The 17,037-nt window shown below is 39.1% G+C and overlaps 1 protein-coding gene across 1 annotated transcript; it reads right to left on the reverse strand.

Annotated features, from left to right (window-relative positions):
• Nucleotides 1-330: 330 nt before the first annotated feature.
• Nucleotides 331-16,944, reverse strand: LOC130138403 (uncharacterized). Its single transcript, XM_056312405.1, has 7 exons — nt 16,851-16,944; nt 15,961-16,032; nt 15,599-15,723; nt 2,442-2,762; nt 1,829-2,211; nt 1,311-1,423; nt 331-678 (listed from the first exon to the last, which is right to left on the reverse strand). The coding sequence occupies exons 1-7, from the start codon at nt 16,942-16,944 to the stop codon at nt 599-601; spliced, it is 1,188 nt and encodes a 395-aa protein (XP_056168380.1). The 3' UTR covers nt 331-598.
• Nucleotides 16,945-17,037: the final 93 nt, after the last annotated feature.

Below are 17,037 nucleotides of genomic sequence, written 5' to 3' on the forward strand. Positions count from 1 at the left end.
GCACTCCACTGTTTCACATAACAGTATGACGCTTGTATTGCTTTCCCGCGACTCTCTATTCACTTGGTCAAAAGGCCCATCAAAGTTGGAGAATAGTGTTTGAGGCATTGTCAGTGAAAAGAAAGGGGAGCTTGCTAGATTGATTCATCTAGGAAAGAAAGGACCTATAAAAGAAGTTATCATATGTGGAGAGTCTAATAAATCATGTCGATCGCATATTAAAAATTAGTTCAATCCACGCCGAGTCCCACTAAGAAAATGCAAATTTCTATGTAGATTCGATATTATAATTGAGTATGTTCACCACATTATTTGAGTCCATCTAATATTTCTCTATCAGCCATTTCGGGCAAGGAAATGTAGCTAGAGAGCCAAAGTACTTTGGATTGGTGTTCTGCATGAGAGGACGGTGCTTCCACCACCACACCCTTGTGCAGCTTAGATGAGTGCTCGTTGCGTGTTGCAGCAGATGAGACTATGTTTGATGTTCCAACTGTGAGGACGACCATCCAATCACATTCCGCCGAACCTTGGTACTTCGACCGAGAAGAATTCATAGGATCAATGTTCCAACCATATTGCCCAAGTGCTGGATGTCTCAGACGGCAAAAAAGAGTGTATTCAAGTCCAGAAAAGCCGCACGTACCAGGAATCCTTTAGATGTAGATGTTCCAATTCCTAGAAAAAACAAAAAGAACACCGGATCTTTCAACCTTGTTAGACCCATGTTGAGCAATCCGATTAAGAAAACACCAGACAATGGATTCTCAGCTAATCTGTACTTATTTGATCGTAGGGTTCTCCTTCCTTCTTTCTAAATGGATTCCCACTTATTACAGGCGTCCCTGCCTGGCTAATTCATGCCCTCCATTCAGAGGAAGAACTTAGCCCCACTAATCCTCTTAAACCGGCCTCAATTGTTCTCCTTTTTTTGGCACGCAAGGTCTATCTGATCACTGTGCATGGTTCTTGTTCATCTGTTTTATTCTTGGCGTACAGCACAAGTAGCATTAAATGAAAAAATAGCAACGGCATCCAGTTTATGCGATCCTTAGTTTTGTGACATAATGATGATACATATTCTCAGCCACTAACAAGTCACCTACTCGTGATCACGATGAGGCAAGTTAAGGCCTGCGTAGTCTCTACAGAAATCTAAAACTTCACTAGCATTAGATTTTTCTTGGACTGATTAGCCAAATCTTCATCAGAGCCGAGATAATCAAACCAGCTTAATCAAACTGTGGACACCCTTCTGCTGTTTGAATATATCTCTAGATTCTGAAGGCAAAATCAATCTCTGATTATACCTTCATGTGCAGGTGGCAGAGGAAATAAAAAAACACGTGCTCTCAGCCTCTGCATTTTGCCTTCTGTTCCGGAAAAAGGCCAGCAACCTAGGAAAGAATCGCCGTCATGGTTCCTGCATAAAGGCAGGTATCGTGCGCTTTTACAACTGCTGGTAAGAGTATAATTTCTTACTAAAATGTAAAGTTTTAATTTCAAATCGAACAAACAAAATTGAAAGTAGATCAAAAGGTTAGAACTGGTATAGTTCGATTTGAAACATTTTCTATTATTTGCAGACCAAATCAACATGTTGTTCAAGACTCAATAACAGGATTGCTACTGGTGAAGAATGGAAATTGTACTTTGGGGCTCAATAGAGATACGATCTTTCTCAATTTTAAATGAAACGATGTGCAGGTTCTCCAATAAAACTTACCTTTTCTGGCAATATGGCTAGGATATTACTCAGTCAGTAGAAAGGTGAATAACCAAAAATCCACAAATAGAATGTCATATTGAAAAATATTCAAGTTCTTACCTGCTTGTATAGCTCTTGCTCCTGCTGGTACCACTTTCAGTTATATCTCGATTGTGACTCCCCTGATATTCTGCAACAGGACTCATTTTAATCCTATACACCGTGTCCACATTCCTCTGATCGGACCCTTCAAATGATGTCCTCGGCGAAATCTTCGACCAGCTGTTCCGTGATGTTGCTGGTTTCTTATTCAAAGCCAAGAAAGATGGGAAAAACATCTTGATCAGGAAAGTTCCTGTTTCCATGCTATTACATCTTGACATCTGATGCTGATGACTAGGGGTCCTCGTGACTTTCTTCCTCTTCTTCCTCTTCTGATTTTTATTTGACTCTACCTTAGCACTGGGAAACTGAAATTTTTCCTCTTCCTCCTCTTGATTCTCCTGCAAAGCAATCCACGTTTAATTATTTGTCTTCCAGTTCTAAAACATCATTTCCTTAGTGTTTCCCCTGATTGGTTTCAAGGCATATACAACAGATGAAGAGCACTTATAAAGCACATCGGTATGTTACTATGTTATGTCAACTGTGTGATTACAGATATGAGATCAGATTTCATGATTGAACAAGAAGCGAACCAAACCAAAATGAACAGAACCAAGTCCACTAATACCTGCAAAGGTAGCTGCTTATCCACAATATCTTTGGGGGAAAGCTCGTTACTCGACTCGGGCAAGTTCCGGATCATCTCCATCATTTCTCTTCTTCCTTCTTCGATCCTGCGAGTCCTTGTTGAAGGAGAGAGATTGCTGTAGTGGTGATCTTTGGCAATACTTACCGACATTTTTTCACGCTTCCACAGAGTTGGCGAGTCAGGATCACAGTTTCTGCTGTGGTGGTTTCTCATTTTACTTGGAACCCAGAAATCAAACTCAAGATCTCTGCTTTTCGCAAGAGTGTTGTGGGATTTGGGAGTGAAAGAGAAGAGGTGGTTCTAACGAAAACGTGGCTTGAGGGAGAGAGAGAGAGAGAGAGAGAGAGAGAGAGAGAGAGAGAGAGAGAGAGAGAGAGAGAGAGAGAGAATTTAGTGCTGTTGGAGAGTGATGTTCATGGGAAATAGGACGTGCGTGTCATGAGTGGTGTTAATGCAACGAAAGTCGTTGGCCATCAAAGATGAGTGGTCGAGTAATAACTCTATTGAAAGTCTTAAAATTTATTATGAAAATAAAATTGGGTCTTAAAATTTTTAAAAAGTGTAATAAAAAAATTAAAACTTATCATGAAAGTGCAATCGAATCCTAAAACTTTTAAAAAAAGCAATCAATTCTTAAAATTTGTCAAATTAGTCCAATCAAGTCATTCCATCGATTGTATTTTTTGAAAGTTTTAGGACTCGATTGCACTTTTCTGACAAGATTTGAGACTTGATTGCACATTTTAAAAGTTTTAGGATTCAGTTGCGCTTTGTTAACAAGTTTTATGACTTTCAGTGCACTTATCCCGCTTCAAATAAGCACTCCTTTTTCTCCATTTGTCTGATTCACACAGTTTTTAGTCACTACTACATTTAAATTTATTATGTGAACACAACGTCATCAATTTACGTGATCAGCTTACTAAAATGAATTACGTAACGGTATTAAGAAAGTACTCTAGATGAATATCTTGTTTTTTTTCTTCTTCTTTTTTGAGAATTTCTACACAGAAGTGGTCTTTTTTTTCTTATTTATTTCTTTTCCTTTAATTGATTCCGCATATAATCAGTAAAGGGGCACCATTATCATACCTCTTTTAGCTCTCTCCTTCTGCCTTTCTCTTCACATTTCCTTAAGTATTGGAGAGTCCTAAAATCCAGAAAACTTCCTTTGTTTGTAGCGTGTAGGTCTGGCATATAAAGCAACATTCTCATCGACCCAATTCAATCGTGATATGCGCAATGCGTTCAGCAATTTTATGTTTCCTTTCACATCACCATTGCGATGATTGCCGGAAAAATTTCTGCGATCGGGGATCGTGGATGTGGATCTCAGGTTTATGGGCCCAAAATCAACTACGCACATGGCTATTGTGTCCTAGCAACAAACAAGGCCACAACTTAACTGCCCTTTTTGCCAACTAGAGTCTATTTGGGCCAACATACTTCTCATTGGCGTTCAAACCCATTTGGGCCACAGAATTGAGCAAATCCATCGAACTAGAGGAATAGTCAAAACCGTACCGCAGGCTCGATTTCCAATAATTCGACAAAATAAAAAAGATCAATAACATGCGGTTCATCCGGTCATTTCGCTAGGGTATTTGGTTTTTCAGTTTTCTGGCGGCCACATTTTTGTTTGTATCGATCACAATCAGCATCCATAGTTGACATGTTTTTTTGTCTGATCTTATCCTATCCTATAATTGTTTCACAAGCCACCGTATGTATTATGTGCTATACGTAAATTGCGAAATCCTATTCCCTCACTTATGCGTCGCCATCCCAGCCCCTCGAGAAAGTGGGGAATCAATTTCCTCACCTTCTCCTTCCCAAATGGGAAGGATGGCTACCAGGGCAATTCGAGTGATTCATAGTTGACACTTGAGTATAGACAAAAGCACCAAAAACCATCACATTGACACGTGTCGATCATTTCAATTTCAATTTGGTGCTAAATACGTAACTTATAGATGTAGAGATGTCATGTTGGAGGACTTATTTTTTTATGGAGGAAGACGAGGGGATCAATCATTTCGCTTGAATTAACTAGTCAGTTAAAAATATTTTTATTATCAATGTTTATGCTTAAATACATTCGTGGACGATAAAAGTATTTTTAATTCATGAATGAATGAATGACATAAAAAAAAAAAGCGAAAGTATTTACGCTTTTTATTTGATCGATAGCTTACTTGTACAAGACAAGAGAATGGCATAAAAATGTAGAAAAGAGAAACAAAACATAAATATGGTATGCATGGATTAGCCTATACACTGTGGAGACAAATTTTGGATGAGATCACAGAACAACCGACGATAAACACGGAGCCATTTTCCAACTCGAAGCTACTGCACAAGCAGAACGCAACACAGAACTCAGAAACAGAACGCAACAACAGATCCACATTATATATAGCCATCCAGAATGATTTTTTTGGCGACCCCAACGTGTGAGCGAAGATTAGAGAGGTGACTTTCGATTTTACGTGGGAATGTAGGCCGCGTTGCGACCGAGAGGAGAGCTGAAGATTTTACCGCCAAGGGCTTTGAAGCTTCGGGCCAGACAGGCGAAAATGAGACGCTTTATGCCTCCGCGCTTGGGAGGAAGAAGAAGCAGCTCGTCTCTTCACTGCTAATTCCTTCTCTTTCACAGCTTCCTGCATGAGAGCTATCGCACTTCCCCTGCCGTGCATTTTGGAGAGAGAGAGAGAGAGAGAGAGAGAGAGAGAGAGGAGGCTTGGTCTTGCTTGGTAGTGGGAGAGATGTGGTTTTTATGCGGTGTTAGTCTCTGGGCATGTTATGGAGGGTGGAATGTGCTTCCGGGAGGAGGTTTCCTTGAATGTTCCATGCTGGGGATGCACTCGGCTTTCTTTTGCTCTAACTGAACACCAGAAAGAGAATCTTTATCCAGAATATGATAAACCTACGTACACAAAAAAAGTTGTCAGTGGAGACCAACGAGCTCCTCAGGTGATCAAATCTTTCCTTGCACTTGCAGTTTGCACCGCCTCCGTTTCCCAGTTGCTATTTGCAGGTGATCAATAAACCTCATAAACCAATTGCAAGTCTAGAAAATAATGGCTCAAACAGCTTAGGTTTTTTCGTGTGCATGTCAACTTTCAATCAAATCCTACACCATTTGAGTTTGAGATCGGTTCTTTACAATTGATCCTTGCCAATGTGCATAAAATAGTTAGGGTGTTTTTTAAATATCGCGGTACCAAAATAGCCAAGACACACTATATAAAATGGTTTTGCAAGCTGAAAAATAACAAATCATCAGGCCATTAGTGAAAAACAATCACCTGAGAAAAGTTAGCGCATAGAGAATATAATACGTTTTCATTACCGATCAACGAAATGATTTAAATCAAAAAAAGGTTAGGGGCATATCGGTCCTAATGCTTCAGTTGATGGGGGTACTTTCTTGTTATTCCAACAAACAGCTACTTCTTGTCCTATTGGGAGATATGGTATCTTATGATTGGGTTTGAATAATATTTTCCCACAATTTAGAAATGAGAGGGAAGCCTCTTATGATTATTCTGATACTATAAGCATTGTGGGATCAGAAAAGGATCACATCGATCCATCTTTTGGATCCAGATAAATTCCAAGGGGCTCATGGTGGGGTTTGATCAAAATAAACTCAGAGTTAAAAATGCCGAGCATTTTTTTAATTAGTTAATTAGAGAGAGATTAAACCTTTACAGAAACAAAAAGTGAGTATTTGCCGAGCATCTTTCAATTAATTAATTAGAGAGGGAGAAATTAAACCTTATAGAAACACGAAAAAGAAAAGCGAGAGCATTTTTAAATTAATTAATCAAAAGTGCTCGGCCTCTCTCTCTCTCTCTCACACACACACTATACTCTCTCCCCCTCTCTCTAATCATTTAATTAAAAAATGCTCATGGCGTCTCTATGTGGCTGGTGGTGCTGCTGCTGCAAATTAAATGTACGTTCTTTTCCCCCATGTCTATTAGTGTTCGGAAGCGAATTGATTTTGTCAAAAATGGAAATCGAAAGAGAGGTGCCTCAACTTTAGTTTTGAAGCTCCGTCCGAGTGGCTGAATAAGTTTCAAGCCCTAAGTTTTTACCCGAGTGTTTGTGCACTAATTTTCGCGATTTGAAAACACATAATGGCTTTCTGTGTTCGAAGTCTTTGCTCATTGTTTCAGTCTTTTCACCATTTCGATCTTTAAACATATACTCGAGTTGTATATTCTGCGTTTCGGAACATGGATGAACCCTAGAGAAATGGGTAAAAGAAATTTCCATTCAAGATTTAATAATTGGTCTATCCTTTTTTTTTTGGTAAAGTATATAATTGGTCTATCCTTAGTCTAGGTAAAGTCAAATAGTAAGCTTCTCGGTGGAAAAGAGAATGAACCTTTTTCCCAGGTAATGGTCTCCCTTTGTTTAATTGAACTGAATGGTGAAAAAGTGAGAGAGAGGAAAGTGAATAATGGCATGTTGACCCTTTTTTTATATATGTTTTTGTTGATATGGGCAAGTTATATGTCCGCACTGACATACTTAGAAAAATTATGATTCCTAGTGGTGTGTTCTTTCTCCTCTCCAACTTTCAAAGCGCTGAAGCATCTGCATGGTACAACAATGTCTTCGACTTGAAGAGTCTGAGGATTCATCCGCGGGTGGAAAATAGTGTGTGCATAGATGTGATGGGAGAAAACTGGTACGGAGGTGCGGCTGGGTATGTGCTCGGCGTCACTCCTACATGACTCAACAACACAAACACACAAGCGATCAAAAAATGACGATGAGGTGCACCTACTTTAAGAGAGATGGAGGAGATAGATAGTAGCCATTAAGCAATCCGCTCTACAGATTAACCATGACTCAAAGATGTCTGCTGGGAAAGAGAAGATGGAGGAGAGAGACAGGAATCGTCAAGCGGAGATTTCCGCTGTGAAAGGTCAACTGAATGCATTTAAACTCCATGTTGCAGCAGTTTATGAGTGAGATGAGAGGTCGGTTGCTCTTCGGACTCACAGATAATGAAGTGATTCTTAACTATCATAGCATGAGTTATATTGGGATCATTGTGCAATATATGGTGTTATACTCAGATTTCGGAACATATACTGCAGTTTCTTGTGATTATTTATGTGGGGTAGGGCTTTCTTCATTTAGCTTTAGTGTTTTTGTTACTGGGACATCAATTTTGGGCTGAGAGTTTTGCCCCATATGAGCAGTTTTGTGTTTGTATTTGTTATACTGGGACGCACTTACCATCACGACTGTTACATTGAAGTGTTCAATAGCTATTGCGGCATTCTCAGTTTTTCTTGACCAGAATGGTTGTTGGCCCTTAGCTCTTTTCTGGGTTTTGAGCAATAAAGTTTCTCGACGATGAATTAGAATAAAAAATCCATTACTAAACATCAAATGAATTTGAAGTTATAAGTTATAAAACCTTTGGGTTTTATGCTAAATGATCAATCGACTCGGCCTCCGGATAATACCACGCAGTGAACGAGTCTCCCTGATGACTGTCTTGAAAATTTCTTTAACCGGCAGAACATTCCCCTTCCAGGGAAACTCCAGAGAGTTTGATACTACTTAGAAAACATGCTCTAAACATTGCTCCCGCTAGAGGAAGCTTCCTTTGGTTCACTAATTCTATCACAGAAAATCGAGACGTGAGCCGACAAGATTGGGACCAAAACATTCCTAGCACTCACTCTGAAAGAGTGGGCTTAGTTTATTTATTCAAGTAAAAAAAGAAATAATATTTTATTTGGGATCTAGGGAAACTCAGGGACGTTAAGTAACTCAAGAATCGAAATCACTTATTTATCCCCAAAGAAGAGCCTCTTAGTCAACCTGTTTTCAACATCCTTTTTTCTTCTAACAGTAACATTTTTTAGACTTTTTTCAGCATCCGACTAATTCTTACAAGATTTGAAACCCTCTTCCTCCACATCGGGTAATTCAACGGAGACGAATCTATATGGATCGATGTTCCAGACAGCTTAAAGAGTGTTTGGTCAAAGTCGAGAAGAGCCGCGCATTCCAGGAAGGAATCTTCTAGATGTAGATGTTCCCATTCCAAAAGACAAACAAACAAACAAAAAAACATCGGATCTTTCAACCTTGTTAGACCCACGTCGATCAATCCGATGAAGAAAACTCGGGTTTTTTCTGACTTGAAGAACATGGAATACGAACACCATTGGGTCTTCCCATTAGGATTTAGTAAATTCAATCTTCCTGACGCAGTTTCAATAGAAATAGCTTCTTCAAGGGACGAATCTAGAAATTTTTCTCAGTGGCAACGTCAATAATATGTTGCTTTTACTCATATAAGTTAGATTGATTATGTACGGAGAATTACATTTTGCCGCCCAAGTTTTGGGGATTAGGGCAAGTTGCCCCCGGACGTTTCAATTTTTGCAATTTGTCCTTTGACTTTGTGAAATTGGTGGCAATGTGCTCCCTATAGTTGTCTCTAGCCAATTTTTTGTCACATACTTGACCACGTGATGGCACGTGATTAGTTATGGAAGGCAAATTGATCATACATCACTTATACATGTGAGAAAAATATAGGGACTGCTCAAAATTATATTTCAAAACTATATATCGATGTACATTTGGCGTTGACTCTGGTCAAATTCTCACCGAAGCTTTAGTCATATATTCTAATATGCAATATGATTTTGAATCGTTCTTCTATTTTTTACATGTGTATACTTATATGACAAAGATAGCGAGAGAAACCAAACGTTGACGTTAAAAAGGCTGAGCATTTTTTAAATAAGTTAATTAGAGAGAGATTATTCTAACAAGAAAAAAATAGAGAGAGATTAAACCCTGTAGAAACAAAAAGAAAGACAAGCGAGCATTTAAAAATGCCGAGCATCTTTCAATGAGTTAATTAAAGAGGGAGAAATCAAACCTCATAGAAACACCAAAAAGAAAACTAAGAGCATTTTTAATTTAATTAATCAAAAGTGCTTGGCCTCCCTCTTTAATCAATTAATTAAAAAATGCTCCACATTTTTAGATTGTCACTTTATCTCACATCTCTCTCTCTCTCTCCTTCTCCTGGTCGGAATCTCTCTCGCGCCCTCTCCGTCTCTCCCTCTCTCTTTCTCTAATTATTTAATTAGAAAATGCTCTTCACTTTTAAATGCTCGCTTTCTTTTCTCTTTTATTTTATTTTTGTAAGGTTAATCTCTCCCGCCCCTCCTCTCTTTAATTCAAAACTAGGGGTGTGCAAAACGAATCGCCTAAATCGGGAACCGCTTGGACCGGACCGGACCGGACCAGCTGGTTTGTTTCGGTTCTAGAGAGTATCGGTCCGGCTACCGGTTCCCATGGAACCGGTGTCTGGATGGTCCTGTTCTCGGTTCCAAGAGAGAACCGGACCGATTGGATCAGACCGACTATATATACTTTTTTTTATTCAAAAAAATTAGTAAACTGTTATCTAAACCCTAAGTGAACTTCATTAACATAAATTCATTGATAAAAATTGGTAAAATGTGAACTAAACCCTAAGTGAACTTCATTAATATAAATTCATTGATAAAAATTAGTAAAATGTGAACTAAACCCTAAGTGACCGGTTCCCAGTTCCTAAAAATAAAACCAGTGTCCGGGTGGTCTAGTTCTCGGTTCCAAGGGAGAATCATACTGACCAAACTGGACCAACTCCATATACTTTTTTTTCTTAAAAATATTAGTAAAATGTTAACTAAACCTTAAGAGAATTTCATTGATAAAAACTAGTAAAATGTGAACTAAACCCTAAGTAAACTTCATTAATATAAATTCATTGATAAAAATTATTAAAATGTGAACTAAACCCTCAGTGATCGGTTCCCGGTCCTAGGACCAACCGGTCTGGTCCCCGATTCCCAATTTTGGAAACCGATCACCCCTATTCAAAACTCAAATTGTAACTCCTAAGATTAACTGATTAAGCTAGCAACCCACTAAACTAGATCACATATATTTAGTTTGTTTGTTTTCTATTATCTTTTATTTTGATTTTGATTCTGTAAAAAAAAACTTGTGCGTATACAGTACAACAACTCAATAAAACTTATCCTTTTGATCCTGCAATTCATCTTCGTTATGGAATCTACTTCTTTAGTATTTTGAACTTCCCTTATTACTTTTTATTCTTCTAGGCTGCGTTTGGTGGTCTGAATTTGAGTCCGAATAGGTTCGGACAGGATAACAATTATCCTATCTAGTGATTAGTGACGTTCTCCGGATTAGATAAACCTGGATACACCGGATAAAATGCTAGATAAGAAATTTGGCATAGTGGGTGGGATAATTTCGGATTGGATATAAAATTCTAAATATTAACTTAACAATTCCCACGTACTAGGAAAACCCCACCTTAGGCGTGACTTACCGTCCTTGGCATTTCTTACAGGTAGCCACCCACCATCACTTTGATGGCCGTCTACCACGACTGTCCCTCACTCCGGCATCCTCAAGTATCCTCACCAGTGCCTTGCTTACGGCTCACTTGGAAGGCTAGAGCTCACCACCTCATCCATGGGTCCCTCTCTTTTGTAATTGGTTTTCCAACTTTTCCACCATCACCGAGTCATCTCTTGGTTCTTTTCCCTACTTCACCTCCGTTTACTTATTCTCGGCCTCCATTGTTCGATGATCTCTCTCTTGGTCGACTCTGAACTAGGTTCTCACTAAGTGTTTGATGAAATGCCAGTGAGATCCCCCTCGCCTTTAGTTAAGAATTTTGTTTAATGGAAGAGGTCACCCTCCTCCATTTCGCTCTGTAGCTCGCCCTCCTCCATTATGTTTCCCCCACCGTAGTAGCTCCATCTTCAAATCCTATCATAAGTTGCACCAAACATATGATAAAAAATTTCTATAATCCGAAAAATATTTAGAGGATTTCAAATCCCCTTTATCCTATCCTATCCCAATTTGGGATTGGGATAGGATACGATAAGGTACGATTAAAAATCCTTCAACTATCCGACGGATTGCAAAAATATCCTTTATCATGTTTGGTGCAATCTAAGATAGGATTCAAAATCTTTGAAAATCTCACTTGCTTACAAAGGTAATACTATCCAAATATAAGACAGAATCCGCTTGACGTAATCTCGCACGAACAAGACTTGCATCATTTTGAGCAATCACCGTTTTTGCCAAAGCTCCTTCTCCTCCTCCTTCTCCTTTGAAGTCTTCCGATTGTCAATATACAGTCTCAGATCTAAGTAGAGGACTGGATTGGACGTCGAAGCATCACGGCAAAATTAGATGACCACCATGAACACCCAAAACTTCGTACGTTTTGTTTTTGTTTTTCTTCTTCTTTTTCAAAGACGACTTTTCGAGTCAATCCATCGATATTAGGTCATTCATCAGCAATATCCGGTTTGGTTTGACAGTCACCAAAGGAGAATTGGCTAGATAGCGATGATGATCCGCATTGGTCGGAGACAATGACGATTGCATGGTGGTCAGGAGTTATAGGTTATTGTGGTGACGGTCCTTACGCGATGGTCGGCGAAGCCAGACTCCATCACTTCATAGTTGGAAAGAAATTGTTATGTTTTTTTTTTTCACTTTTTTACCCAAACCTAGTCTATCCCACCTCCTAGCCCATATTTCTTATCCGGCATTTTATCCGGGTATATCCAGTCCAAAAGACGTCGCCAAACATTGGATAGGATATTTTATTATCCTATATGGACTCAAATCCAAACTACCAAACATAGCCTTAGAGTATATAAGAGGGATTGTGTACGATGATTGCTAATTCCCATTCCGGATTTTACAACACCAAATAACCATTTCAGAGTCATTAGGTTAGTTCAGTTTTGCACAAAAAAAAGACCCAGACGATCTTATCTCACCGCGCCAATCATATCCTCTCGATTGATAAACATGCAAATCTTTAATGACACGAGATGGCAGAGGCTCATTGAAGGGACTCACGTGGGGGTAACGTTTAGAGCAAGCCTATAAATAGAAAAGGGTAGGACAACATTGTGGTATTTCTCATTCCTACCTCTTTTAGCTCTCTCTTTCTGCGTTACTCTTTATGTTTCCTTTATTAATTTAAGTATACGAGGGTCTTCCTAAATAAAATCTAGAAATTTCCTTGTTTACCATATCGAGGCTTGGGGTCAGCCCAACCGCTTCGGCCCAATGTCAGTGGCCTTTAGATCTGCACGTCATCACCACCTATGATCAGGTAACGCGGCCAGTGAAAAAGAGTTTTAGGTGCTCTCATGAGTCACAAAGCAACATTCTCATCCACGCATTCAATCATCAAATGCTAAATGCAACGGGTTCACAAATTTATGTTTTCTTTCAAATCGTTATTGCAATCATTGCCCAAAAATTCCTGCGGTCCGTGATCGTGGTTGTGGATCTCACGTTTTTAGGCTCCCAAAATCGACTACTTGCATGGCTATGTCCTAGCAACAAGGCCACAACTTAATTGCCCTCTTGCCAACTCGAGGCTATTTTGGGCCAACGTATTTCAATGGTGCTCAAATTCCACTGGGCCACAGTATTACGCAAACCCATCGAATTAGAGGAAAAGTCAAAAGTGATGAAAGAGATCGATTAGTATCTTACAGTGCCACGTGTACCACATGTAATTACCAAATCTTAGTAAACTAACTTTTGTACACGCGCAGCACTGTTTTAGTAAACTTTTCTACGACATTTATGTGCACCCAGAATTACTAGAGATTAACTAACCGAACCGGACCGATAAGCATATCCAAACCCAGAAGTTTATTAGGATTTATTAAGACTAAGGTGCTCGATTACGCCGTTGCTATTGTCATTGGCATAGAACCCTCAAACACGTTTTTCCGCCTACGCTGTTTCCCAGAAACCTCCTCTACACCTTCGTTCCCGGGCCCAAAACACCCACCAAACCCCTCCCCTTTTTTTTGGCATGGTGTGTGCTCCGTTTGATCGACTCATCTCTCTACTCTCACCTTCTTGTGCATAAGCCCAATGACTTATCTGGTGCGGCACTCATCTGAGTTACTCTCATGCACCATCTTCTGTGTCACACGAGACGAAGAACAGACTCAAGATTGTATCATTAGAGAATCCGGGGTTGCGCAAATGATGCCTCCGCAAAAGTGTAATAACTGCATAATAGAGAGATCTGAGAGGGAGCCCATAAGTTGAGCCAATCGACAATCAATTTGGATTCACCTTCCCTTATAAATTTAAACCATAGAGTTAATGACCGATTAGATATCATCAATTGCTTCTTTTCGACTCTAGACATTCAATGTGAGAGGTCTTTCTTACGTAAGCTGACGCTCGTGTTGATTTTTAGCTAAAAGATGAGGTGTTGCGGACGGACGCGACCATTTGGGTGCACTCCCTCCAAAAGGTCTATGGTCCACTCAACTTGGCCGATTCCTTTGGTGTGGTTCTCTCTTGTATTTGAGAGTCCACCTACCATATGCTGTCAACATGAGTTCATTTCATTGTCGCAAGATCCATACAAAGCGTTATGAATCTAAAACACATAAGTTCAAGAAAATTGACATCTATTTCCTTGTCAAAGCTCGTTGTCATTTTTTCTTATGAAAGACAAAACGTGATCATGAATCGACCTACACGCTTGGACATAGGCTAGTGGCCGATCAACTCCAACCGGGTCAACTCGGGCTTTTAGTTTAAAACACTTAATTAATGGGAAAATTATTAGATGCAACCGGAGACACAAGGTTTTTATCTTAATTTACCTTAATACTAGGGTTACGTCCAGCAAAGGATTTCACTATAATTAGTACATCGCATCTTTTTGTTATATTCCTCAATTACAAGAGAAAGAAAATATATATAGGCAATAATTTGATTTGAAATAGGAAACCTCTTTCTAGAAAATCATTCAATTAGAAAACATATTCAAAATAGAAAACTTACTTGAATTAGGAAACTTTCCTTTTTCGAGCTCAAACACAGTTGATGGGAGTATGAACTACACCCCAACATTCTTCCACTTGGTAAATACTTCACACGCTTCTTTAATCCTAACACAGTTATACACCATTCAAATTTTTCTGCACTCACTATCTTAGTCAAAAAATATGCACTATTCATCTATGTATCAATTTTCTCTAGCATTACAACCTTTTGTTCCACTTCCTCTCGCATAAAGTGATATTGTATGCTGATATGCTTTGTTCTTGCATGAAATCCAGGATTTTTAGCCAAAAATATAACATTATGGTTATCACACCCAATCTTCACTCCTCCTTACGTAAAACCAAGCTCTTTACACAATCTGCGCATCCATATTGCTTCTTTAGTAACAGGAGCAAGGGCCATGTAGTCTGCCTCAGTAGTAGATAAAACAACCGTGCTCTACCTCTTACTCATCCAACTCACAGCTCCGCCGAATAAGGAAACAACATGTCTTCCAACTATCAATGTTACCTCCCCAATCAACATCCATAAAAGACTTCAGTTCTAATGCTGGCTGTCTCTTTGAGCTTTTCATACCTTCATAACATAGCTCAAAGTCAGATGTACTGTGAAGATAATGAGGCACCCGCTTTGTTCTTTCCCCGGATTGGACAAATAACTGCTTAATACTCCCACTGCTTGGTCAATATTTGGATGACTACACACCATGACATACGTCAAGCTCCCAATTGTGCTTGCATATGGGATTGTTACCATCTCTTCTTCCGTCTTAGGACACTTAAGTGTTGACAACTTGGAACTTGTGGACATGAGGGTCTTACTGGTTTATAGTTAGCCATGTTGAACTTCTTTGGCATACTTTCAATATATTTCTTCTGACTTAACCACAACTTCCCATTCTCACACTCCTTTTTTATTTGCATGCCTAAAATGAAGTTTGCTGTGCCTAAATCTTTCATTTCCAAATGTTTTGCCAACATTCCTATTATAGTGCTAATCATTCACAAACCGTTCCCTACTAGCAGCATATCATCAAAATATAAGGTTAAGATAATAAAATCATTTTGTAACCTTTGCACATAGACACAATGATTAGCATCACAACGAACAAAGTCAAGCTTCAAGATATATGAGTCGAACTTCTGGTACCACATCCTTGGAGATTGCTTCAAGTTATACAAAGACTAGTTCAATTTGCAAACAAGATCTTCTTTTCCTTTGACCAGAAACCCTTCTAATTGTTTCATGTAAATATCCTCCTCAAAGTCACCATGGAGAGATGATGTCTTCACATCAAGCTGCTCTACCTCCAAATTGTATGCAGCTGCTACAAATAAGACAGGTCTTAAGGAATTCAATTTAGCAACGGGGGAATAAATCTCACCATAATCGGCTCTCCCTATCTGCGAGTATCCCTTCGCAACCAAACGAGCTTTGTATCATTCTATCTCTCCATCTGCTGACGTCTTCTTCGTGAACACCCACTTGCAACCAATTGCCATTTAATTTGAAGGAAGTTTTACCAAACTCCACGTTCCGTTTTTATCTAGTGAGTCCATCTCACCTTTTATGGCTTTCTCCCGCTGTTTGGTATCCTCTGAGCTTCTAGCTTTCTTGACAGTACTTGGATCATCACCTATAATAGTCAAAGCACAATTCTCATTACTAGCAAATAGGGTATACCTCTCAAGTGATCTTGTTAGTCGTGTGGACCTTCTTAAGGCCGGTTCAGGTGGTACTTCAATCTGAATGATGCGAACTTCAAGGAACGAGCATGCATCCATATTTGATGTCATGGAATATATTTTTTCTCAAAACTCAACAGAATAGTAGTAGGTCTTTTCAATAATATTTTATTTATCATAAATTTTAGCAGCCAATGAGTGCGTGCATGTCACGTGCACAAAAGTTGCACGTGAGATGCACATCCTATTAATATGCCTCTACGAAAGTGAAAATGCGAAAATCAATTATCTCATCCTTGCATAATCAACTCTTTGATGATCAAGACCAAAGACAATTTTTAGTTTTTGAATTTTTTTTTATAGTTAGCCTCAAGAGGGGAGGAGAAAATATTGGGTAGATTGGCCCCTCCACGTCAACGTGGCCCTCGCTTAATCAAGAAGTGACACGTGGCTCCACATGTGCGAGCGCTCCTTGCTGAACTTTTCACACAAAAAATCTTATTCTTGTCTTTCCTATTTAAAAAATGTTCCATTTAATTGTAAAGACTATGCATGATCATTTTATAATTCTAATATCATTTATTCATCAAATATAGGCTAAATTTGAAGTAGTAGAAGTGTTCTCACGTACCCATAAGTAAAATGCAACCCCAATAAGCTACCAGCATAAAGAAGAGTTTTCTGCCATCTCTTTACTTTCTCTCAATCCTTTCCGAACTTGACCTTATGCTTAGTCATAACTTCTCTATAGTTGTCTTTGCCCTCTCACCTCTCTTGGTTCCACTTTGTAAAACAATGGCAACACAATCAGGTCCTTTTGCATCTTGCACTCTATGATTTTTGTTACCTCTTCCAAACACCATAACGAAGAGGCGTAGTCTTTGGAAAAAATGATGATTGCAATTCGTGATTGCTTGATCGCCTTCATAAACGTGGATGATATTTGCTCTCCCTTC

The sequence above is a fragment of the Syzygium oleosum genome, unplaced genomic scaffold (assembly GCF_021117445.2).
Source record: "Syzygium oleosum isolate NSW1041296 unplaced genomic scaffold, Sole_v2.1 Sole_v2.06, whole genome shotgun sequence".
Lineage (NCBI taxonomy): Eukaryota > Viridiplantae > Streptophyta > Magnoliopsida > Myrtales > Myrtaceae > Syzygium > Syzygium oleosum.